Source organism: Dunckerocampus dactyliophorus, chromosome 10, assembly GCF_027744805.1.
Source record: "Dunckerocampus dactyliophorus isolate RoL2022-P2 chromosome 10, RoL_Ddac_1.1, whole genome shotgun sequence".
Lineage (NCBI taxonomy): Eukaryota > Metazoa > Chordata > Actinopteri > Syngnathiformes > Syngnathidae > Dunckerocampus > Dunckerocampus dactyliophorus.
The window spans coordinates 6784476-6811674 of NC_072828.1; the positions used below are offsets into that span (position 1 = coordinate 6784476).

General features: G+C 41.7%; 1 protein-coding gene and 1 non-coding gene across 2 annotated transcripts in view; one reads left to right on the plus strand and one right to left on the minus strand.

Annotated features, from left to right (window-relative positions):
- Positions 1 to 20506, minus strand: part of crocc2 (ciliary rootlet coiled-coil, rootletin family member 2) — a 58409-nt gene extending 37903 nt beyond the window's left edge. The window contains exons 1-13 of the mRNA XM_054790472.1: positions 20210 to 20506; positions 19398 to 19536; positions 19202 to 19311; positions 10880 to 11041; positions 10732 to 10815; positions 10233 to 10327; positions 7231 to 7375; positions 6751 to 6857; positions 5829 to 6035; positions 5650 to 5746; positions 5436 to 5525; positions 5246 to 5356; positions 4937 to 5136 (exon numbers count right to left, since the gene is read on the minus strand). Of these exons, the coding sequence (XP_054646447.1) occupies positions 4937 to 5136; positions 5246 to 5356; positions 5436 to 5525; positions 5650 to 5746; positions 5829 to 6035; positions 6751 to 6857; positions 7231 to 7375; positions 10233 to 10327; positions 10732 to 10815; positions 10880 to 11041; positions 19202 to 19311; positions 19398 to 19536; positions 20210 to 20266 (1604 nt within the window). The 5' untranslated portion in view covers positions 20267 to 20506. The remainder of the gene's footprint in view (positions 1 to 4936; positions 5137 to 5245; positions 5357 to 5435; positions 5526 to 5649; positions 5747 to 5828; positions 6036 to 6750; positions 6858 to 7230; positions 7376 to 10232; positions 10328 to 10731; positions 10816 to 10879; positions 11042 to 19201; positions 19312 to 19397; positions 19537 to 20209) is intronic.
- Positions 17871 to 17942, plus strand: trnae-uuc (transfer RNA glutamic acid (anticodon UUC)). Its single transcript has one exon. It is a non-coding gene; the product is annotated as a tRNA-Glu (tRNA).
- Positions 20507 to 27199: the final 6693 nt, after the last annotated feature.

Genomic DNA, 27199 nt, shown 5'->3' on the forward strand with positions numbered 1-27199 from the left:
TTTGCTGTTTGCTGTTTGCTACGAGCCTTGTACAGTGTTATAGAACCCGAATCAAACAACCTTAACATTTCACCTTTTGTCGAAAAGTCTTCTTCAGTTCTCAACTGCTATAAACTTAAGAAGCTTTTTGGACAAAAGGTGAAATGTTGAAGGTTGAAGGCTTCTTCAATTCTAAATTGCTGTAAACTGAGGAAGTCTTTTGGACGAAAAGGTGAAATGTTGAAGGTTGAAGGCTTCTTCAATTCTAAATTGCTGTAAACTGAGGAAGTCTTTTGGACGAAAAGTGAAATGTTGAAGAAGCCTTTTGGACAAAACGTGAAACTTCTTCAACAAAAGGGTAAAGTCCAGTTGCCAAAACTCAACCTTTGTGGTTTACCCTGACCTGGAAGACAGACAATCTACAGGCACTTTGAGTACTCATGTTGAACAATGCAGTCTATTAGCAAGGCAAGGATCTCTGCTGGCTATTCTCAATGACTGGAAGCGGGCTACAGGAGGGCTCAGTCAAGGGTTGAACAAGGTAAGACCCTTGATCCAATGTAAAATTTAATTGGCTGGACCTCTCTGCTAGACATTTGCTCAACAAATCTGGGACAGACTGGGATCTTTTCTGTGTATGCAAGGCTTGTTGGTCTAGGCATATGATTGTCACTTTGGGTGTGGGAGCCCCCGGTTTCAAATCCCAGACAAGCCCTTCGTTTTCAACCTTGTCACCAAGTGTTATAAATCAGTCATGATTGTGTGGTTTGGATAAGAATACCGCCTATAGTTCAGGAGGACCTAACTTCTCCTTGCTTACCTTCAACCTTCTCATCAGGGGCTTTATTTTGTGTAATTGCATGTAAAATTTATGTTCACAACATAAAGACGTTATTCAGTCATTCTGGTAGAAAGAAGCCTTTTTTCAGTCGTGTCTGATGTTGTTTGATTGGGGTTCTGCACCCATTTAAAGGGCTTGTTGGTCTAGGGCATATGTGTCAAACTCAGGCCCACGGGCCAAATCTGGCTCGCTCTACAATTTCATTCGGCCAGTGGAACTGTTTGGAAGTAATTCTTCTAGTATCAACTACCCCTCTAGTGTTACAAGATTGACAGTGGCCTCAGTATTACATAGAGCATGAATTGCACAACTATTCTTTCAAATTCAGAACAAAAGTAACAATAATTTAACTGTACGCGACTAAAAACAACACCACTTTAACTATTACACCCTGTCTGTACAAAATAACACCTTAAAGAGGCATAACAGTCAAAAGAGATAATTTTAACTACTGTATAGCAAAGCATGCTGGGAAACATGTAATCCACCCATTCCACAGCTGCAAACTGATCCGGGTTTTGTTGATATAAAATACTGTAGATTGTGCCCAGAAATTGAGAGGATGATGAGAAGGTGGTCGATCAACAATCACTTTAGTCAAACAAACAACCATGCCAAAACAACCACAGTTATATATCTGCAGCCGTCTCTCCCTCCCTTTTCCCGGCTCATCCAATCAGCAGTCAGGATACATTCATAGCCTCAGAGACTATAGGAAAGTAGAAATTGGACAACTAAATTTATTATTTCTTTCCCTTTTCCCCAGAGAGCCACTGGCCCCACGGAGGCGGAGAACCAAGACCGGCCCCCCAAGAGCCAGCCCACAAAGAAAATTATTTTATTTATATAAATAAATAATAAATAAACAAAACCACTCAAACACACACACACACACCGTGGTCGCCTCCCCGACACCTGTACGCCGCATTGCAACACCCTATGTAGGGCCCCCGAGGTGCAACAGGATAGCGGACCCTGGGGTCTCAGACCTACAACCCAGATTCCAAGCCGCAGAGAACCGCAGACCGCTCGGGTGCAAGAAAACCCCACCCAACCCCCACTCCAACGGCAGGACGACAACAGCGAGGCAGATAAAGGAGCAGGCGAGGGGGAAAGCCAGTAAATGAGCAAGTGGGCGGGCGAACGGACGATCAGCAAGGCAACCCACCACTGACACCCGCCGGCAGCAAACCCCCGGAGCAGGAGTGTCACGCCCAATGTTCCCTCTTAGGTGCGCCCGTGCGCAGTCGCGCACTGCTCTCGGGTTCTCTGCGCAGCACAAAACCATGCTGCGCACAAAATGTGCTTGATATTTGGCAAGAAATTAGCGAACAACAGAAAATGTAACGTTGAAATTTTCAAAACAACATTTCAGAACTACTACGGAAGGTTGAACAGAGCAAACATACTTTCTAGAAGTGGATGAAGAGTCCAAACTGAACTACAGCTGCTAGCATTGTGGCTACACTGGAGATCATAAGGAGGAGGAAGCCATTCACAGATGGAGGATAAATGAAAGAACCGTTCATAAAAATATCACAGCATCTATTCTCTGAATTAAAAAAAATAAGCAAGACAAAATTAACAAGAAATTATTGTTCTAAGTTATTCAGAAAATGAAATAAATACTTCTCCCTGCAAAGAGAACAAGAACAAGACCAATAGATTGGCAACAAACATTACCAGTAGGCAAATTGATGACATTCATTCAGTGTAAGCATGTTGAATTGCCTGTGATGAGCCAAGTGATGTAAACCATATTGAGCAACTCTGATGGGCTTTTTTATGTTAAAGTTGGCTACGTTTTCTTTTAATTTTACACAAACAAGGAAATGAAGCCGATAGAGTTCAGTGTTTAAATTAATTCAAAGTAGGCCTACACATGTGCTCTGCACTTCTGTTAGTTAAATTTTGTTGTTGGAACAGGTAAAATTAGAAAAAGATTCAAACTTTTAAAAGTTTAGAAGCTGTGTCATGTTTTGTGGCTCCAGACCATTTATCGTTACTGGAAGAGGAGGCAAAATGGCTCTTTGGATGGGTCGTGGGTGCCTGGTCTACAGGTATGACTCTTGCTTTAGTTGTGAGAGGTTCTGGTTTCAAATCCCAGACAAACCTTCCATTTTAAACCTTCCAAGTATACTTAGTCATGATTGTGTTAGTTGGACAAGAATGCAGCAGATGATTCGAGAGGACCTGATTTCTGTTTGCTAACATTTAAACCATTGCATGTTGGTTGGCATTTTTCCACTTTCTGAGCATTTTACAACATCTAATATCACTTCACTTTTCACTTTCCTTTTCTTTGACACACTGCAATCACAAGAGTATGACTTGCGCTTGGGACACATAATGAAGGGAAAAAAGTTCACAAAAATGAGTGAAAAAGTGTTACATATATACTATACACTGTGTTAATTATTAGCATTTGTAGTAGTCAGCAATTATTAGTTATTAGTTAATTATTAGCATTTGCATTATTGATTATTAGTTTTATTATTTAACAGCAACAGTGCTCTTGGTCAATCCAAAATGCTAATAAAACAAACATTTAAGGAAGTGAAAGTGAGGTTTTGGCTTTTGTTGAGAATATCTCTGTGTGCAGAATTATTAGGCAACTCAAAGAAAAACAAAAATATTCCCATCTCACTACTTTATTTAAATTTTTTGTTAAGTCAGAATGATAAACAAAAAACACAAACTTTACAAATAAATATTTCTGACAATTCCATCAAATCCGTGACCAATATAGCCACCCTTCATTTCAATAACACGGAAAAGCCTTCCATCCATGGAGTTTGTCAGTTTCTTGATCATTTTGTGCAACAGCAACCAAAGCCTCCCAGACACCGTAAATGTTTTAAGGGCCCACAAGTATTCAGTAGGGTTTAGGTCAGGTGAGGTCAAGTCATGATTTTTAAGACCTTTTTAACACCTTTACTAGCTAGCCACACAATGAAGTACTTGGATGCATGAGATGGAGCATTGTCCTACATAAAAATCATGGTTTGAAAGATGCACACGTTTTCCTGTACCACTGTGATAAAAAAGTGGCAGTAGGTTTGGGATTTGAGTTTGAGTACATCTTCAACCTGAAAAGGCCCAAGAAGCTCATTTTTTAAATAATTCTATCCCTTCCCAGTACCCCACCTCCACCTAGTTGGCATCTGAGTTGGAGTGGATCAGCCATGGACCCATCCCTCTGGTCCATCAAGAGTCACTCTCATCTCATCAGTCTATAAAACCTTTGTCTTGTTCAGTGGTGGTCGGGTTTCAGCCTTTCTTTCGTTGGCCATGTCTCTGAGCACTGAACACCATGTACCATACTTCTGGACACTCCAGGTAGATTCAAGTTCTGGAATATGACAGCACTGCAGGATAATGGATTCCTGGGATCTTCACGTTTGATTTTTCTCAAATATTTGGCAGTTAATTTGCATGATTTCCTTTCGACACGTTTCTTACAACCCTTCTGTATACTTGCAACAAAACATTAAATGGTTCTGTGGTCACGTCCTAATATCTTGGCAATTTCGGCAATTTCAAGAGTGCTGAATCCCTACGAAAGATGTTTTACAGTTTTTGACTTTTCAGAGTCTGTTAAATCTCTTTTCTGGTCCATTCTGCCGGAGGAAAAGAAGCTGCCTAATAATTGTGCACACATATTATAGGCCACGCCCTCCCTCAGTACACACATGCACGTCACCTGGTATGCTTAAACCCAAAAGGCATTCAAGTTTATTCAGCTTGGGGTTGGAAAATATGCATAACAATATGAGAATAGAATATGGTCAAAATACTGACTTGCCTAATAATTGTGCACACAGTGTATATATACTATATATGATTCCACCAACATATTCTTCCGCCTACGTATTTTTCTGCCAAGTGCATGTAATTAGTTCTATTTTTTGTTCAGAATGAAAAATTTATGGGAGTGCATAGTAAAAACTAAACTTCCTAACACAAAAGGTCATGAAGCGTGGATCGCCTGTACACACGTTAAGTCACACCAAGACCAGGAATGACTGAAGAAGTTAACTTGGTAACAGAATTGTCGGCATTTTCAGCGATCCTGAGAAATTTTGCGGAATCTTTTGTTGAACAAATTTGCATTACCTCGAGATTATCTCCAGCAAAGAGCGAGAGCTGACACTCTCTCTGAGACATTCCTCCAGAGCCTTTTTGGCCTCCTGACTTTCCTTATTTACTTCCTGGATCCTTGTCACCAGCTCCCTCCTCTCAGAGTCGCTCTTCTGCAGCTGACCTTGCAGCACGTCCACTTGCTCCAAGGCGACATCCAGGTGGCCATGAAGGTCCTGTCATTGCACATCAATGTCGACGTATGAGTATGTTCCTCTTTTTTTTACCACTGAAGTTTATAATAAATAGAAGTTAAGGTAAAAGAGTCAGAAAAGGATGGCAGACCTGAGCTTGTTGCTGGTGCTTGGAGAGAGCAAACTGCACAGCCATCAAAGTGTTGTTCTGCAGAGGTGAACCACTTTCAGACGCACTGCCATCACCTTCACTAGCAACCAGCTGGACAGCCAATGTTCAGAGTGGCTGGTGTTAGAACATGGATCTTTGCACGCAATTGACACTTGTGGTTTCTTCTGACCTGATGGACACTGCAGAGCATTTTCTTGAGGGCTTGGTTCTCTGCATGCAGAACGTCCATCGCTGCTTTGTCCTCAGTTCTCCTCGTCACCTGAGCAGGAAACGACAATGGTAAAACCAACAACACGAGCCTGACATTGCCCAGGCTAACCCTACTCTAGAAGACTTAAACCAATTCGATCTCCAACCCACAATCCTGATTGTTCACATCTCACCATCATGTCCAAGCTGGTCTGCATGCTACTGAGGGTGGAGTCCTTCTCGCTGTTTTGGCTGCGTAGGTGCTGTACTGTGTCCACCAGCTCAACAACCCTGAATGCACCAAAATGGACAGACTAGAGCTCCTTAAGACATTACAATTGTCCTTAATAGCCCCTTAGTCATGCTTCCGTACCTGGAGTTGAGCTCAACTTTCTCAGCATCCCAGCAACCCTGAAGCTGCATGGCCTCTTTGAGCTTGACCTTGAGCTGCCTCTCCAGTGCCGACACCTCCATGCCACAACAGGCACTCTCGGGCACTCTCCTGAACTGAAGGTTCTGACAGGCAATGTGAAGCTGCTGGCTGGCCACGGCAAACTCGCCTCGCATGTCAGAAAGTTTCCTGTAAGGAGGCACTGTGTGTGATTGTGACATCTGGCTGGCTACAAGCAAAGATTTTTCTTTTTTAATCCGCCTTATCGTCACACATATTTGCAAAAATGAAAATAAAAAACTAAATCGTTCTGTTTATTGCTGTAGCGTCAAACACAGATAGTAATGTGGTTGCACAGCTTTGCTTGTCTTTTCAGAGTCCACCTCCAGGATCAGAGGGGTAGTGTAGATACTTCTGTTGGTTTTTCCCGTGTCACTCACTGTGCATTTTTTTTATTGTGCGACTGCTAAATACCCCACCATGGGGACAAAGAAAGTTGCCAGCAATTTGACAGAGACGGCGAGAAACACTATTGCATTCAAGATTAACTCATGGAAACAAGAGTTGGAAAATGATGTTAAATGATGCTAATCATTTGTCAATTTTTAATTATAATGTCATTTAGAATTATTTAGCATTGTTTTCTGCATGTAAAACTACAATCATTCTCTTTAATTTTTTTTGTTAATATTTTTGAGTGTCTGGAACGGATTAATTGGATTTGCATGATTTCCTTAGGTTTTGGTTTTCATCTGACCTATTGGAACAATTTAATCTCAAAAACTGGTGTACCACTGTACTGCACTGAACTACATGCCTGCAGTGGATCAAAGAAGGGTGGGTCTTCCTGCGGATTTGGGTTGGGAGAAGACTGGACAGGACGGGGGATATGCTCCACACTCACCTGTCAGCAAAGCCCCTCAGCTGGGTGAGGGTGTTCCTCAGGGAGGCGGCCTGGCACCACAAGGTTCTGACGCGTGCCTGCTCGCGACTCAGGCGGGAAGAAGATATCTGTGGGGGGTGGGAGAAGGAGGTGAGCGTAGGGGGTAGATTTTGCGAGAGATGGCACCGCTCAAGTTATTGTGATTCCAAACAGACGCTGTCCTGGAAGTGCGCTGGCACACATACAAGTCATTGGATTTCCCTGAATAAACACATGTAGAACATTTACGGCACAAAGTGGGCCTCTCCCCCCGCCCTCTTCAGCACTTGGAATGTTTTCACAGGAAAAAACAACTGGAGAAATCACAGCAAGAAAGCAAGCGGGGAGCAGGAGTGAAAGCTGGCTATGAATGGGAGTCCTCTAACAGTGAGCCCAGCAGGGGGTTAATTCTTGCTTCATCTCTTGCTTTTTGGACTTTTTTGTCTTGGTGGCGCCGCTCACCTCTTTCTCCCTGCGCAGGCGTGTATTGCACAGCTCCGCATCTTGGCGGGCCTTCCGCAAGCTCTTGGCCAGTCCCTGGTTGATGGTGCTGGCCTGCTCCAATTGCTCCCGCAGCACACAGTTGACTTGGCTGAGGCTGGCACATCTGGAAATAAAACAACAAGGCGGAGTGCAACCATAGCGCTTTCGGTACCACTCCCACCTTGACAAAGAGCTGTCATGACACCACCAGCTTGTAACCCTTCCGCATCAACCTCATGCTATAATTCTTCAGGGTCGGCGTATCCACGGTACATTTCGGAGGCCTTCAGATCCACCCTCGCCCACCGAGCTTACATGTGCGACAGCTTTGTAACATCTGTGTCAGCTTAGCTTTCATTTGCAGCACATCTGCTCACAGAAACATCTGCAGAGTGCTCCAACTCATTCTCACACTCACACACCCTGTTACGTGTTGTTTTATTATCTTTGTGTGTACACACGTACACACTGCATGATGCTGTGTTTTTTTGTCAAGGCAGAATTATTGATGATCTCATTAGCTCGTGCAAGTGTACTTAACAGTGTTTCCCATACATCCGTTTACTTGTGGCGGCCCACCATGAGTAAATTTGGAACGCCACAAATTATTTTGCTGCTATCTGTTCTCGCTCATGAACAGGGGTCTCCTATATGATACCGATACTTCCTATATGATACCGATGTTGCATCTTTGAGTATTGGCCGATACTGATTTGATATAAGCATGAATTATACATCCTTTTATTACTTGTTTTGTAATGTGGAATGTTAGAAAAGGTTTGATCAAGTGATATTTCTCAAACAAGGAACAATAGTCATCAATGGTATCTGGTAGAGTTGTCACAAGACCTCGTGTCACAAGATCTCACAAGATTAAAACCTGACAGGATTTCTCATTCAGAAAAAAAATGTCTCGTGGACCCTAAAGTCAATTAACCAGGCAGGAAGAGGATTCACCCTGTGCATTGGTTTCACCGCCCTGGTGTGGTGTTTCATAGAACAATGGCATGAACGGAGTTGGCCCTTTGGTCTCTTTAGCTCTGTCCACATGGGAACATTCCTGGGATTTTTTTATGGCAGGTTGAAAATAATTCTCATCCACACTGTAACACATTAGTAAATAGTTGCATCCAGATGGGAACGGATCACTGGGTGGAGACGATGTACAAAGTAATACACAAGACACACAACGACAAAAACGTCAATTTTAACACTCTAAAAGCCGTTTTCAAAAACGGTTTCAGGGCACCCGGAGCGACGTTTCTGTGTGGATGAGAGGCTGAAACGATAAAATACTTTGTTGTTTTGACATGAAAACGTTTGCGTGTGGATAGCCCCTTTTTCTCGGCGGATGGACATGGGGCCGCTACCATACACACAGTTTGCAGAAGAGTGTAACGCAGTATAAATGAAATTAGTAGATTGCAATATATTGTCATATGTTTTTTTAGAGCTGTTAAATCATTACAATTGAATGAAATACAAATTAATCACGGTGTTCAAATTAATTAATCATGATTAATCCCCATGTTGCACTATGTTACCTTGTATTGCTTTATCATAGTACCTTATCATTTTCCTATGTATTTTAAACTAGCAAAGAGTACATTTGGAATACAGGGAGTCAACAATTGTTGTGAAACGGATGGGGGATAGGATTAAATAAGCTTTGCTTCTTCATACTCCTTCTTGGACATGTAGAACTGTCAATTGTACGATGTGATGTATTTCAGTGTAACTTGTATGCATGTTCAAAATAAATGAAACCATTACCATCATCATGCCTGAAAGACGTCCATTTTTGCTGTATTTTATTGAAAGAAAGATAAATGGCAGGGCATGATTATTTCTATTTTTATGTATTAACAGCGCCAAATTAACTTCAAATTTAAATCAAGTTAAGAGATGGCACACGTCTGAGAATCGATTTACCTGACACTGGTTTCTTTAATAGCAGAATATTTGAATCAGACCTTAACTGTCATTTAAGTTGAATTCACGTGAATTTTCTGGGATTTCCGGGCATACTTAAATGCAGCTAATTGTACTTTTGCATTAATACTTAAAAAGTGAGTGATTAGAATATTCACTTATTGATTTTCTTCGAATTTCTGTTTATTTAGATCACCCATACACGCATAATAAAGATTTTGTTGTGATGTCCGAAGTGTCCGTGAATGCGTCTGTCTAGTGACAATGTGTCGTTGCAATGAGGAGTGGACTAGAAACGTCTTTGTTTGGAGTTGGAGATATGATGTAGCGAGGCTCAACATGCTCAATGCAGCGTTTAAACCCGACATTACTCACCACCAAGGGCTGTCTCTTTTCTGTTGTAGCCAGTAACTTTTCCCCCACTTTGGAAATGTTTCAAACAGTGGTGGATGTTTGATGGAACCTGCAAAGTCTTACAAACATCCTCATGCTGTTTTTTGTGATGCTGCTTCAAATGCAAGATGAGGTTGGTCATATGAAACTTCCCTGATTCTGTGCCACCACGGGAAACTTGTGCATGACAGGTTTTGCACTCCAGCTGCAACATCTTAATCAGACTTTAACCAAAAATGCTGAACACACTAGCACACACTGTTGTTGTGATTGTTGTGTGTTGTGGGCTGGTAGATATATGGCGTCTAGAATGAACTGCTTATATTGGAGTGTCAATATCAGACATTTTAAATGCAGGCGTTTCTCGTTTTTTTTCTGATATCCAACTGATATCCGATGTCAATATCCCCCTACTCAACACATTATAATTCATATTATAATGTGAGTAGCTTCTCATTACACCTCCATACAGTAGACAGCATCATAACTCTACCAGTATTCAGACTCCTCTAGAGCCTGTTTAAAAAAAAAACACGTTTTTCTGGTCTTTTTGGACACTTTTGAAGACATCCAGGATTTTCACCCTTGCAAAATTGGTGAATTTTCTGATTTTTTTCAAGAGGCGTGACATACAGCCTAGTCGAAGCTCTGCTCACCTTCTCTGCTCCTCCTCGAGCTGAGCGGCCTTACTGCAAACGGCTGTGTTGAGATGTTGCTCCTGACGCTGGGCCGAGTCCTGGTGGGTCTGCATCTAAACACACACACACGTAGTATCATGATGTTAGCACCTGTGTGGATGGTAGCATGTTTTATCCATTTAGGACTCTGACTCCAAAGACTCTGTGGGCACCTGAGCCAAGACCAACATTGGGAGTGGGCTAGGCAGGCCCACTACATGCTGGGCCAGGGACGAGAGTGGGGTCCAGAGTGAAATGAGGCAGCTGGCGTGCTAATCCCTTGAATCAACACCTGGTTCTACAAGTACATAATCTCCCAAGGCCCATTAGAAGTTCTGGAAGCAAGCTTTGGGAAGGCAGTTTGTTTTGGCAAGTGTTTGCATTTCTGAAGTATCTCTGTGATTCTGCTACTGTAATGTTAAATATTTAAAAATGACAGAGCAGTCAGGTTTCAGGAGACAAAATTTCTCTCACTTACCAACAATCGCATCTTCTCCAAGTCGGAGGTCTTGTTCAGGACCTGACCTTCCAGTTCCCCACACCTGCTCTTGTACTGGATTACCTGGTAACAAAACCAACACAAACTGAGTGGTCTAGGAATGTACCTAGACCACTTCCAGACTCACCTTGGTCTGCAGCCTCAGGACAAGCTGGGCCTGCCTCTGCTGGGCCTCCTGGAAGACCTGCAAGCGCTGCCTGTACACGCTCGCCTGGCCTGACGATTGCCATGGTGACACACTGTCCTGGTCCGAGTCGGCTGGCGTCGGCAACATCAGCATCTGACTGAGCTGGATGGAAAGAGGTCAAAAGAATAAAATGCATTTACAGTCTTCTCTTGCTACATCACGTTTCAAACATCACTCCCTCAATATATAAAATAAATAAAAGACAGAAAAAAAAAGACAGAAAGACCCCAATGAAAATAAATTGAACTCTTTGTCTCTTTTTAATTGCACTTACATAAAAATCACAACCAATCACAAAATTTCTGTTTTTTAATAAGTGTCACTTTTGTTCTTATTGACAAAAATTATGGAGAAATAACCCGGAAATACTCTGAAGCGCACATTGTGTCAATTTCCTTGATTGACATATTGCAACGCTTATACGCTGTTTACATTTAATGGGATATAACGTGTTGTCTCAGTTTGGTCAAGTACATGTTTTGGATGTAGCAAAATGTGTTGAGGTGCACAATGAGGTGTTATACTTCGGTAATCAGGGCAGCAGAAACATAACTTCCATTTTGTATTATTTATTTCATTGTCTTTGTCACAGACTTTTTCATGTCACAAAATGAGTGCAAATGGGCTGAAATTGACATCAGATCGTGTTTTATACACAACAGGCACCGTGTAGCACTCGACACACATACAGTAGCTAGTGAGTGCACACTTGCTAGCGTCCAGCCTCTCCCCACTGGGACAAAGAGACTGACTGACTGACAGGAGGGTTCACTCACTCCGTTCATTCCACTACAGAAGCAACATGCTCAGGTGTTGAGACAGATGTACAGAGTGAACTCTCTTGTCATCCAGCTTGTTTGGTAAAGAGAGAGGAGGAAAACAAACACGCAAACATGCCGGCATTCATTTTTATTTGTGGTACGATTAATTGATTTATTGATTATCGCAATGTAGCCACAATCTCGTTCTTTCGGTCACGACCCAACGCTGATGACTGCATAGCAGTACTACTAGATGCCACTAGGTGACATTTTGCGAAAACCAACAGAGGTTAACTCCTTTCTACACTTTATGACAGTAAAGAATACTAATGACCACACTGACAGTATCCACGGTGAACTAAGAAGTGATGAGAACATCATCATAATCATGTGCATGTACTGTACAGTATGTGACACTGTTCCTCCAAGTCCTGCATCCCAAAAGTCCTGTAACCTCTCAACCTCACGCAAGCCAAAGTGGTTGTGAAGCATCCACTGTGTGCCGGTGCCAGACACCCTGTCTTCACTAATAGGAACCACATGGGCCAGGAGCACGGCAAACACACTGCCCCAGAACCCCCTCTCCCTTAAATAACCCACCCCCATCCTGTCACCAAAGCACCATACAAACTCTTCAAAATCAACCCCGTGACCCTCCCCCAACCACTTCCCCATTCCTGTACCTCATCTCAAATCCGGGTGTCCAATCAAGGCAAAAAAAAAACAACAAAAAAAACTGTCTCACGCAACCACTTTGTCACCATTATGCTCACAGGTTTAAACAAATTTACGGACATCGTGCATCGTTGGCTTTGGGGCTTTGGTGTTTTTCTACACACACACACACACGCACACACACACAGCAGCTGTGCTTACAGAGAAACATCTGTGTGCACAGCATCAATGGACGTGCATCATGTCCAGCAAGGACCACAATCAGCACATTGATATTGTGTGTTCTACGGCAAGACAACTTCTGTACTTATTACTAATTATATAACTAATACTTATTTTGAATGCATCAGCAGTGTTTCCCATGCATTCATTTATTTGTGGCGAATTACACATTTTATATCTGCATTCTAAGTTCATTTTTACACTAAAACATTTTTTCACTACTCAGATTTGAGTTTTTTGGGTGATGTTAGGCCCAATGTATCAATAGTCTTTGTCCTTTGAGGACTAAAATGTACATATTTTGGAAAGATGGTTTGAAAGGGGAGTGATGAAGGCCAGCTAGGTCAAAAGCTGAACAGAGAAGGAGGCCTGCGACACCACCACTCCCAAATATATAATGCTGTCCTTTCATCCCTCCCTAAAAGATTCAATAATTTAACCTCTAGCAAATAAACAAAGACTCAGTCACCTTGGTTTCAGACATGTCGATGACCATCATTACATCTGAACAAAATACTAACGGAGTGATTCCACCCCAAATGACAGGTCCCACTATATTGTATCTTAACCACTGTCATTTGACGCCACAAAAGAGCAAAACCGTTCTTATCCGGACATGTCTCTCTCTACCTTTAGAGGACAAATACTTTGGATCCTGTAACAACCCCTCACACTAGAGCTGTCCAATCTAGTCACTGATCATGAACTGATGAAGACTGCTCCGATGAGAGGCAAAACATCTTCTGAGAGAACCTGAACAGTCTAGTTGTGATCGATTCCATGAGATCCATGCCATGAGAATACAATGACCTGGATGAATGAGAATATTCACAGGCAATGTATTAATAGACAAACGCAGCTTTTACACTTGCATGCATTTCGCCTCTACATTGTCCTGCCATGGCAATGCATGTCATTTATTTATTTATTTATGGCACGACTGAAAAACATGAAGACTAGTTTGCTTGTTTCTGTTTACGTATAAATTACACACTTGGCACGCAATTTGTGACAACGCTCCCGCACAACTTACTTACCCCTTGTCAAGTACTGTTTGCATCAAGTGCTGGGGAACCCATATTGCATGGGTAAGCATTGTCACCACCATTTCCCGCATCCGTGAAGATCTCGTGGCATTATTTGGTCCCGCTGAGTTCCACTGTGTCTCGCGTGACGCCACACAATAGCAGGCATCAGGCCTAGCGTCATAAATTCCTCTATTTGCAAGAGACCTCCAGGATGTTGAAAATCCAAACCTACATGGCCCTGTGTGAAAAAGTGATTGCCCCCTAAACCTAATAACTGCTTGGGCCCCGCTGAGCAGCAAAAACTGCAATCAAACATTTCTGATAACTTGCAATGAGTCTCTTACAGCGCTTTGCAGAATGGTTGTCATTCAACCACATTGGAAGGTTTTCGAGCATGAACTGTCTTTTTAAGGTCATGCCACAGCATCTCAATAGGATTCAGTTCAGGACTTTGACTAGGGCACGAAGGCCAGTCTTAATTTTGTTTATCTTCAGTCATTCAGAGGTGGACTTGCTGGTGTATTTTGGATCATTGTCCTGCTGCAGAAAACAAGTTCATTTCAGGTCACGAACAGATGGCCGGACATTCTCCTTCAGGATTTTTTGGGAGACAGCAGAATTCATGGTTCCATCTCCAGAGCATCACACTACCACCACCATATTTTACTGTTGGTATAGTGTTCTTTTTCTGAAATGCGGCGTTACTTTTGCACCAGATGTAATGGGAAACACACTTTTCAAAGTTCCAAGTTCAACTTTTGTTTCATCAGACCACAGAGTATTTTCCCAAAAAGTCTTTCTGGCAAAATTGAGATGAGGCTTAATGTTCTTTTTGTTCAGCAGTGGTTTTTGTCTTGGAACTCTGCCATGCAGGCCGTTTTTGTCCAGTGTCTTTCTTATGGTGGAGTCATGAACACTGACCTTAAGTTAGGCAAGTGAGGCCTGCATTTCTTTGGATGTTGTTGTGATTACTTTTGTGACCTCTTGGATGTGTCGTCACCGCGTCTTTGGGGTAATTTTGGTTGGCCGGCCACTCTTTGGAAGGATCACCACTGTTCCATGTTTTCACCATTTGTGGATAATGGCTCTCACTGTGGTTCGCTGGAGTCCCAAAGCTTTAGAAATGGTTTTATAACCTTTTCCAGACTGATAGGTCTCAATTACTTTCTTTCTGGGGGAGGGGGGCAAGGAAGGGGCAATCACTTTTTCACACAGGGCCATGTAGGTTTGGATATTTTTTCTCCTTAATAATAAAAAGAATCCTTTAAAAACTGCATTTTGTGTTCATCTGTGTTGTCATTGGCAAATATTTAGGTTTGTTTGATGATCTGATACATTTATGGTAAGTGTGACAAACATGCAAAAAAAAAAAGAAATCAGGAAAAGGGCAACCCTTTTTCACACCACTGTGGGTTGCGGTGCGTTCGTAGCGTGCTCATGAAAATTATGCATGACACAAATGTTGAACATTTCAAAAGTTTCTTTGCGCACTGGCAGGCATTCCCGCACAGTTTACACATATTTATCCCTGTTTGCAACCAATTTAATCAATGGCACAAAAAAAACACATACCACTGCAGGGACAAAGTGTGTGCAAGTGTAAACGAGGCTTATGTCAAAATAAAAATGTAACTATAGTCACACACATTAGGTTGTATGTAAAAAAAAAGAAACCTACCGAGGCAAGATAAACCGTTTTTAAGGTGAGGTATGAAGATAACCACAACAGTACCTAAAAACTACCCCAAACTCCAAAGGGTTAAAGTATGAATTTTCTTTTTGAAGGACTTCCTCCCCAGTCTGCTGCTCTGGATTAGCCATGCTCCATGCCGGAAGCTCCCAGGAGGGGGCTGTAATAGTTTGTTGTCGCGACCCCACCCTGCCCCCCACCAGCATCATCATGTCCTACCAAGCTGCGTTTTAATAATTACATCTCAGCACCTGCAAGCGTGCTCATTGTCCCCAATGCATGATGTCTGTAAATACACCCAAGGGACAGGCCAGTCATCCCAATCCTCCCAACTAAGTGGGCTTCCTGGGCTCCCGGACCATACACCTCTTCTGCTAACGTCACTACAGCTGCTCTGCAACAATGTCCACTGTGATATTTATGTAGCGTGGAGTCTTTTTGTCATTTCACGGCTCCATATGGTTGCTATGGTTGCCTTTCACCCTACACCCCTGAGTATCCGCTTCTACAGCCCGGCTCATATTTCCAAAGTGGAAGAGTGCCACGCCTCTTAAAATGTGCTTTGAATTATCTTTTTATATTTCTTGATATCTATGATTTGTGCCACTCCTCGTATTGTCTCCTCTGATAAATACTTCGGCCAACTCCAAGGGATGTCGGCGCTTTGATTCGCCTGCCAACGAGCAAGCGGAGAATGCTTCTTAAGGCCCCTGTGAAGGCTTTGGTGTTGGGGCCAAAGATCGCTGCCGCGCTCATGTGGCGGATGGAGATCCAATTCATTTCCCTGAGCACGTGATGATTCTGCAGTCACAGCACTGCAGTCAGCTGATCAAGCCCCTTTGACGCTGTGTTGAGGACATCTGGCGGTTCGGCCGGCATGGAAAGGGTTACATCTGCAATCGTTTGGCCTGGCCTGAGCCGAGAGGCTTAATAAAGGGAATTAATGGAGCGCACTATCTGTCAGATTGCTAAACACAGCTGGAGCGGATGTCCATCGCCCCAAACCAGCCCTCGTCGTACTCATGTGCTCCCCCCTTCACACAGTGAGAGCCCCCCGCTGATTGGGAAAGTTGTTTAGTGTGTCACCACTGACAAGTCGAGTGGAGCGTCTTATTGCTGCAATGAGAAGCACATGGAAGTGTTGTCATGCAGCAGGCCAAAATACAGCTCCCCCTGGTGAGGACAACATTGCACAAATTGGCTCAGGACTCCACTGCTGATCACAGGACAGGTGAAAGGATCATTTTCATAACATACAAGTCACTGCCAAAATTCACCGTTAGAGGACATCAGTGCCAACGAAGGAAATGAATTAAATCATGACTGTGCACTAATATTCCTCCTGGAGGCAGTGAGCAGCTTGAGAAAGACACCAGAGAAAAAGTCTGAAATATTTTAGAAATAATTATCATGCCCTAAATCCTCTCATGGGACTACAGTAGATCCCTGCAAAAAAAAAAACACAGATACTGGAAGCATCCATAAAAAGCCCTAAAATGCCTTTTTCAAAACATTAAAACATGCAACTTTACTCAATTAAAACAATTACAGGCATACAGTACATAGTTTTGAAGTCTTGTGAAAGCACCTTACTGCTGGAAAATGTTCAGTGAATTGACTTGTGAAACAGCACCCTCTGCTAGATTCATAACAGAAGCACCGCGTTTGTACTACAAAGCCCTTTGTTTGTACAGTTTGTGCTCATCTTAAATTGTTTCCTGGATTTTACCCTAGGTCTGCCCTAGGTTTGACTCCAGGTATGGGAACATGTTTCTTCTTAAATTTCCTCAAGGGATTAGGAGAATCCAAAATCCCTAATTTTTCAGGGTTAATTGGTTCCAGACCCGGCCGTGATAAGGGAATTTCTGTAAAGTAGGATTCCTGATTTATAAATGGAATATTTTCGTAGTTAGAGCATAGAAAACCTGTTTACACCTTCTAAATGTTTTTTTAACATTATTAGAGCCCTCTATACATGAAATAATAGCCCTATATTCACCTTTACACTCGTGTTACCCAATATAGTAGACGTAATAAAAGAAAATAAGCGATTTAAGACATAAGTCAGCCTCGTGTGTGTTGCAATGAATGTGTTCTGAGTGGGGGGCTGACAGGAGGTCATGTCAGGGGTTCGGAGTTGAGTTTTAGCGTGGCATGGGTTACGGTCGCAATAGCAGTCCGTGTTAGGAATTATTGTGCCTGTTGTGAGATCATTCAAACCTACAATAAAAGCCTGTTGTTGTGGTAAACGAGTCTGGTGCTTGTGCGTCTCACCCAACATCAGTAACATTACTGACACCTAGTGACCAGTATGGAATACGACATATCATCGCCACGTCTTTGAATGCATCTTCTGAATTTGTATTTTATTTCATTTAGCAATTTTTATGCTTGAAAAATGTTTAATTCTCCAAAAACATGACGCTACAAAATTCAAAGTGCAAAGAGGAGAGGAATTACTTTGCATCAAAACTGAGAAACGTAAGTAGGTAATATGACAGTTGATTGGATGCCAAGACATCATTTTTTTTATAGATGACAAGTCTTTGGACATGTCCCATATGGCCTAGTGGTTATGATTCTTGGTTTTCACCCAAGTGGCCTGGGTTCAATTCCTGGTATGGGAACAAGTTTAGCACTGAAGTCCTTGAACTGATTACTGGAGTGTCTTGCATCTATCAATTTGAAAAGTAGGGACAGTGTATTGATAACTCAAGCTAATATCCACAGAAACTACACCACCTAGTAGCTAAGAGTAGAAATCTAAACGGATGCTTAGTGTTTTCAGGTGATCTCTATTTTTTTGTCCCCGATTTAGTTTTTTATGTCCGTGCAGAAAATAACATTCACACAATGAGGCTTTTTCCGGGCATGTTTTCTCAAGGGAGGCCAATTAATTTTTACAATTTCTTTTTTTTTTTTTTGGGGGGGGGGGGGGGGGGGGGAGTCTGACATTTTGGGCCTCTGTGCAGGCAGGGACTGTTGGAAAATGGCATGTGGTGTCAGGGATCACTCATCAGGGAGTTTATCTGCCACACGGCGGTGGTGTGATGACGAGGCCGGTCGCTGGCGACGCTCCAATAGCAATACGCAGGGTTCAGAATCCACCACGACATGTCTCCAAACTCCCACAGTGGGTCAAGGTCCACCCGCAACTTGGTCACTGGAGGTCATGTGTGGGATTCCAGTGAAGTTTTTACTCCAGTGTGAAAAAGATTAAGATTTGGTCTCATGCGGGTCATACATTTCAAAGTAGCGAAACAAACTAATTAAGAAACATTTATAGTACAAGCTTTAAAAAAGGCGAGCTAAGCAGACAGAATGACTGCAGTGTTATCACAAATGGCTGCTTTGTACGGCGGCAAAAATGAGCTTTTTCTTGAGAACGAGACGCTAGTCCTTACGAGCGCAGCAGGATCGGCTGTACCTGAAGACATCACAAGGGGAGCCTTCATGAACCCCCACTCACACACCTAAACATTTATTCCCACCAACAAATATACGCACTCAGGCGGCACATAATCACACGCTCCAGTGTCACTATACGCATTAGTAATAACACTGCTTCTCTTCTTTTTACACTTGGATAACTGTTAAGAATGTTCCAATGTGACTGAAAACCAGCGCAGTTGAGGAAGGCTTTATGATGGCCACAGTTTGACCCTGGAACGGACCATTTAATTCCCATCATGTGCTATGAGAACAACTGTAACAACAACACTGACTTTTGCAAAACCTCCCCAAGATGTAACCTTATTATCTCATTTTTCCAGCTCCAGCCAATATTATCCACAAGTCGTCCAATCAGAGGAAAAAAACTATTCCAAATAGTGCATGAAGTGCAGGTTAAGGATAAATGATATAAAAGGTGATTTGTCACTCTTACCTTCTGTGTGAGGCTGCACTGTTTGACTGGTGACTCGTCGAGGCCAGTCTGGGTCTGAGAACTGGACTCCAGCTGGTTGTCGTCCATCTTAGCGGCCTCACAGCTTTCACCTTCCACCAGGAAAACAAGTCATTTATACACAATTCAGTCTCTTCAGGCCTGTATTGGATTGTATGGCAGGCACTGGTGTCCCCACCCGCCAGGTTACAGGTGATGATCCGGCGGACGAGGGTCGAGACAGGCGCCGATACCGCTCCAGAGCCCGATTCATGTCCTGGGACAGTCAGAGTCTCTTTTGAGTGTCCCTCTAGGTCAAGCACAGACTCCTTCAGCTTCTACAAGTGATTGATTCCAAATTATTTCACATCTTTGTGATTTTCTGTCATAATTCAGTGTAGCTTTGTATTGTATTTGTAAACATTTGATGCTAGTTATCACGCTTAAATATTGTCACAATGAAATATTTGACTCATGTCTTGGATATTTTAGTAACCAAACAAAAGTCACTTCGGTTAAATTGAGCCATTTCTGTATGTTTAAAGCAATCTGTCTGTTTGATACTTTATTGTATTTATTTAATACAATAAAACACAGACGCTAAAAGGATCCACCAAAAGTGTCATCAGTATCAGATTGAGAGTAGGGTGATGAGATGGATATTTTTCAGTTCTCTTTTAAATTTATTTTCACAAACGTCTGTTTTTCATTGTGTTTTTAATATTACATTGCTTTGCTGCTAAATACCCAAAGGATTTAAATGAGTGCCAATCGTAGTAGCACTATTTTTCTCAAATAATTGAATGCAATAAAAGGGAATCATTGTATTATTTTTTTATATTGTTCCATTGTCTTATATTGTTGTAGTTTATTCGACGTATATATAGATTTTTTCCACAACCGTATATAAATCGTTTAGTCTTCTCCTCGTGGAGAAGTAATGGCGAAAAGCGGTTCACGTTAAATAATTAAATAAAGTAGGTTTAAAAATGAAAGAAGAGGTCTACCAACCTGAATGATGACGTCCAATGCAGGTGAAAGCTCGTCTTCCTCCCGTGGGGAACTCATTACAAAAAATAATCAATGAAAAAAAGGACAATACATTTAAAGCTTTATTGTAGCTCCCTGAAAATTAAGGACTGGGAAATAGAAGCACGTCGCTATGCCTGACTGAAATAAAGCAGGCAATTTTAAAAGACACAGTCAAGAGTTTCATGAAAGAGTTTGGCGATTGATTAAAGAATATTACAAATAATTAAAAAGAAAATAGCTGGAAAGGGAAAAAGTGCGGGGGTGAAAGTCGCTGGCCAAACTTCATGAGCACCGACCCAGATCAGTGGCACCGACTTGACTTCCTCGCGACCACAGGCCAGGTTGCCATGGCGACCACACGCCTTGGAGTCGTTGCCATGGAAATGGAGTGTTGTTGAGTGTTACCAGGAGTGTTGGCAGGATATAGACAGACGCCACTGAGAGAGAAAACTAGATTCCTTAGGATTAATAGTCACAAGTGGTGTGATTTTTAACACTTATTTTTATATTTCTAATTAAAAAAAAGCCTATAACACATTTAGTAGTCTGCACACTCACATTCACATTCACATTCAGTAGCACCAAATAGTTCTAACATCAGAGAGGTCCCGCAGATCATGTGACAGCCATCCGGGATGAACATTTCGGATCCTGTCATGACACAAGCTTGTCCCGCTAACCCCCAGGTTTCACCACGTGGTGTGAGCTACGTAGCGTCTGCGGGGAAGATCTTGGGCCAGTGCGCGAGGCCAAGGAAGATGGTAGAGAGGCCGCTGTAGAACCAGAGTCTGGGAAGGAAGCTCTCCACCCCCGAGGTGTCGCAAGTCCTGTTGTACACCTCCACCTCCACACCGTAGTCGCCCTCCATGCTCTTCCAGAGGCCCCCCATTACAAACAGCCTCCCATCTCGGGTGATCAGGCCGCCATTCTCATGGAGCATGTGCAGAAGTTGAATCTGCAGAGCGGAAGAGTCCTATCAGTGTTGCTTGGAAATTTTAAGATAAGATCACCTCCGCTGTATCATTCATGAACCCACCTTCTGCCACATGTTGGCATCCGTCTGCCAGCAGATAGATGATCCCCTCCACGCACACGGAGCGAGGAGACGACAGATATTTGGGATTTGGGGATGAAGGGCGAGCAGATGCTCATGCAGCTGTCTGTCAGAATAAAACAACAGTATGACATGGATGACTGCGTGGAGACTGGAGACTGGAGACTGTGTGAAAAGTGACGAAAAAATATTATGGGAACAAAGTCATAATTACGAGAAGAAAATGTACAAGAGGAAAGTTGAGACAGTTGGAAAATTTAAAAAACGACAGCAGAAATGGAAAAAAACTGCTGTAATTTTACGAGAATAACGTCAAAATATTCCAAGAAAAAAGTTGTATTTTAAAGATTGGAAAAAATTGCAATTTTATGACAATAAACCTTAATATGCTGAGAAAAAATAATGTAATTTAAGTAGCATAGAGTTGAAATATTAAATTAAAAATATGTCATTTTTTTTAAAAGTTGTAATATTATGAGAAAAAAACAAAACAAAATAAAGTTGGTATTTTTGGAAAATTACGTTGGGGAAAAAGTTATAATATTATAGGACTAAAGTCAAAATATTCACAGAATAAAGTCAAACTATCATGGGAAGAAAGTCATAATATTGCGGAAAGAATATTTACAAAGATTATTTCCAAAGAAAAAAAAAAGAAAAAAAAACTGCAAAAATGGGGGAAAAAAGAGCAAAGAACATCCCTACTAATAATAGGCTTTTTCACCTGTATCACAAGGATGAGATGCAATTGTTTTCTCAAAATACATTCACTTCTTAGCATATCTACAAAAATATCAAAGTGGACCTTGCATCCTTTCATTTTTCTCTATGTGGCCGTCACTGGTAAAAGTTTGGACATCCCTGCTTTAAATGGTCTACATAAAAATTTAATGGATGTATGTAATTATATTATAATTTTATTACACTGATTGTTCTGTAATCCCTGAAGGTTGCTTCAATAATTATTTAGTAGTTTAATTATAATTGTCTTCATTTTCATACAAGTTGGAAATGGCAACATATCGATTGATACTACTAGTCAAAAGTTTGGAGACCCTTTCTCATACGATAACATGATAAAGTGTCTTCAAATCTTTGACCTGTGTTGTGTCACTTTGTATAAAGTTTAGGCTTCAAACACAAAATGGAAAAAAGCTGACATGTAGCATGACAGTGTTTGTTTATGGGTCAGCAACAAAGCTGACAGGGTGTTGCTTCAAAGCACGTCTGAAGCCGACAGTAAATGAAAGTTTCCTGTCATAAAACAGCGAGAAGTGTACCAGCACACAAACAAACTCATCATGGATGCGGCGAGGCTCATCCTGCGGCACAAGGCTGTTGTTTGCAGCAACATGTCGGGGAGGGGAAGCTTGTGCCAAGTCACTGGGACGCTGGCTGGGTTATTTTGGGGGGGCTCTGACCGTGATGCCGGACTGATGTCAGATTCCAAACAACATGAAGCTGCTGTGAAAAAAAGGTGAAATACACAAAAAGGTGAGCACACTGCGGACTGGCTCTGAGCCACAAGATATTGCATGAACCCAATATGATCTTTTTTTCTGAAATATATTTACATTTTATCATGTTAAAATTCATTATTTTAAAAAAGTCTATCTTTCTACTGGAATGAACTGCAGTTCCCAAAACAAAAACACACACAAAACAAACAATAGTCTGTGTTAGGGATTATTGTGCCTGTTGTGAGATCATTCAAACCTGCAATACTGTAAAAGCCTGTTGTCCCGACGAACAATTCTGATGCTTGTGTGTCTCACCCAACATACAGTAACATTACTGACACCTAGTGGCCAGAGTAGAATACTACATATCACATATTTGAATGCGTCTTCAGAATGTCTTAAAATTGGTATTGTATGTCATGTAGCTATTTTTATGCTGAAAAATTCCTTAGGCAATTTAGGCAAAAAAAGTAAAATTTGCTTAAATATGCATATTTTTGGACTAATGATGAGCCTCATTCAACCACGAAACAGCATGATTTTATTAATTATGTCAAATTATGATTCCGAGGATAACTTGGAGGGGTCTGGTGACCAGTCCAGAGTGTACCCCGCCCAAAGTCAGCTAGAATAGGCTCCAGCATACCTCTGCGACCCTAATGAGGATAAGCGGCAAAGAAAATGGTTGGATTGATGAACTTGCAGGGGTCATTAGTCACACACTTTTAAAGTATAAAACCTTATGTTGTCCGACTTCATAGTTTTTGTAAAGAAAAATTAAGTGGTGCTCCAGAAGTGGGGGGTTGGTGGCGGGCCAAAAAAAAAAATTCATATTTTTGATACATTAAACCAGGGGTGTCCAAAGTACGGTCCGGGGGCCATTGGCAGCTTGTTTTTTATTGGCCCATGGCACATTGTAGAAATTAAATAAAAACCCCAAAAACTGCAAAACTGGGGAAAATAGAGCAAAAAGGCAAAATGCAAAGATAAGAAGTTGAAATGTTCATACTAATAACTAACAATAACACCAAGCTTTGTTTTTAAATATATAATATAATATATAATACAATGTAACATGTAATATAATTCTACTAATATAATATATACAGTATATATAAGCCCTCTTGCGAGGTCATTGCTGCATCCCCAGGTCAACCAGCAACAGCTCCAAATGACACACACTAGGCTTGATGCATAGTCCTTTCTACCTCTTTACTCATCCCACGGCTAATTTGACACTTATTATTATTATCATTGTCATCGTCATCTTTTTTCTTCTGTTATCACTACTACTGTCATTACTACTTTTATTACTAATATTATTATTATTATTTCTATTAGTTCTATTCTATGGCCGTAATAAATGCTCGCCTTTCGGCACTAGCGGGCGAAAACAGCGAAACAGTTGCTGCTGTCTCTGTCCATGGCCATCCGTCCGTCTTCCGCTGGCGTCGTGGGCGCAGCAGCCCACACAGGGAAGCCCAGACTTCCTTCTCCCCGGCTACTTCATCCAGCTCCTCAATCCCGAGGCGTTCCCAGGCCAGTTGAGAGACATGGTCTCTCCAAAGTGTCTTGGGTTTTCCTTGAAGCCTCCTACCGGTCAGATGTGCCCTGAACACCTCCGCTGTGGAGGAGGGATGCATCCTGGTGGCATTCTGATTATCCTGATCAGCTGCCTGACCCACTGCATCTGACTCCTCTCAATGCAAAGGAGCAACGGTTCTACTCCAAGATGTGCTTCTCACCTTGTCTCTAAGGGAGAGCTCAGCCAGCCTCCGGAGAAAACTAATTTCGGCCGCTTGGACCCACAATGTTGTGCTTTTGGTCACCGCCCAAAGCTCATGACCATAGGTGAGGGTAGGAACCTAGATTGACCGGTAAATTGAGAACTTTGCCTTTCGGCTCAGTTCCCTCTTCAACAAAACGAACCAATGCAGAGTTTGCATCACTGCAGATGCCACACCAATTCGCCTGTTGATCTTGGGTTACATCGTTCCCACAATCGTGAACAAAAAAAATAATCAATGAAAAAATGGACAATACATTTAAAGCTTTATTGTAGCTCCCTGAAAATTAAGGACTGGGAATATAGCAGAACGTCGCTACGCCTGATTGAAATAAAGCGGTCAAATTTAAAAGACACAGTTAAGAGTTTCATGAAAGAGTATGGCGATTGATTAAAGAATATTAGAAATAATAAAAAAAATTAGCTGGAAGTGAAAAAGTGTGGGGGGGAAAGTCGCTGGCCAAACTTCATGAGCATCGACTTGACTTCCTCACGACTCCAGGGCAGGTTGCCATGGCGACCACATGCCTTGGAGTCATTGCTATGGAAATGGAGTGTTGTTGAGTGTTGCCCTGGCAGGATATAGACAGACGCCACTCAGAGAAAGAACTGGATTCCTTAGTGTTAGTAGTCATAAGTGGTGTGATTTTAACACTTATTTTTATATTTCTAATTTTTAAAAAAAGCCTATAACACATTTAGTAGTCTGCACACTCATTCACATTCAGTAGCACTAAATAATTCTAACACCAGAGAGGACCCGCAGATCATGTGACAGCCATCCCGGGACGAACATTCCAAATCCTATCATGACACATGCTTGTCCCGCAAACCCCCGGGTTTCACCACGTGGTGCGAGCTCCGTACATTTGTATTTGGTCGTACGTGTCCTTTCTGCTATTACTAAATCGAATTATTTTAGTTTTATGTAAGTTCAAGGATAATCTGTTTTTGTCAAACCATCTTTTTAATATGGCCATTTCATCCGTGACTTTTTTAATTAGCTCTTTTGTGCTCTCTTCAGAACAAAAGGCAGTCGTATCATCCGCAAATAATACCAACTTGAAGTCTTTCGTCACTTTAGAGATGTCATTGATGTACAAGTTGAACAGTTATAGTCCCAGCATTGACCCCTGAGGTACTCCACATGTAATAGTCAAACTTGCAGATGTGTGTGGCGTGGAAACGAACACCTAACTGAAGAAACCATACCACATTCATTTGCTGAGAAATTTGCATAGTCCCTCATTGGGTGCAAAGTGCAGGTTTGGATTGCAGTTAAAGTAAATAATTCATCAAGGAAAGCTATACAACCTTCTGTTCATCCTGATTTGTATTGCATTTTTAACTAATTTTTTGTACTCATTGATATTTTACTCTTACGTATGTCCACATTAGCAATAATTTATACCTGATTCCCTTACAAAAGAAAAACAGGAATCCAGGAAACTTCACCTGCACTGTCTACTATCCAGTTATTTATTTCACAGTCACACTGATTGAATTTTTGGCCAAAAAGTTGCTGAATCGATTCAAAGTTACTGAATCCTTTCGGATCGTATCGCTCTAAATGAACCAATATCGACCTTGAATCGTATCGGCAACAATGAATCGTCATACGAATCGAATCGTTATTAAAACAAATCGTTACACCCCTAGTTAGCAGTTAGGTTCCACACGGCAGACATGATTGTTTTTGTTTTGAAGGAGGTGGGAGGACGACATTGCCAAAGACGTTAGTTAGGTTAAGACACTACACTGCTTGAAAGGGTCCTGCAATAGTGCTAGCCACAAGTGATTGGCTTTTCTGATCGCCGTTGCCAGTGTTGTATCGGCATATGCCAATGAGGGTTTTTTTTAAGGAAATTAGCCGATACTGATCGGTGGTCAATCAGTCGTAGCATCCCTAGTTTTTACTGTAGTATGTCTTCTTAAGGGACAATACCTTACAAACTAACATGAAAAGTGAAACAAATACATTTAGAAATACAAATGAACATTCGTCTGTTGCTTCTTATTGTGCTTTTTTTACATGACAAACAAGTCATGAGAGCTGCCTGTGAATGCCTTTAGATGGGGGCCCACAGCAGCACCCTCTGCTCGTTGAGAAGAGAAATACGTGCTTTCATGTTACAGCAGGGGCATGCAAACTCTTTCCAGCCAGGGCTGAAAAATGAAAGGATGCAAGGGCTACTTTGATATTTTGTAAAGCAACACCTAACAATATGCTAAGTTATACTGTATACAGTATATTTCAAGAAAAAACTGCATCTCACCTCTGTGATATAGGTGAAAAAGTGCATTATCAGTATGAGCTTGGGTCTTTTTTTTTCCCTCACATTTTTGCTGATGTTTTTAATTTTTATTTTCCTCACATTTCAACTTTCTTCTTAAATAATCTTCATAAATATTCTTCTTGGAAAATTGTGACTTTATTCCCATAATATTTTGACTTTATTCTCATAATATTATAATGTTTTCCTCAACCTAATTTTCCAAAAATTACAATTTGTGCAAACTTGTACAACCGGAGCAAGAACCTGGTTTCCATTGCCAGCACTAAGTCAAGACTGTTTCCGGTGAACGTTGGCCTCCGCCAAGTCTGCCCTTTGTCACCGGTTCTGTTCATCATTTTTATGGACAGAATTTCTAGGTGCAGCCAAGGTGCC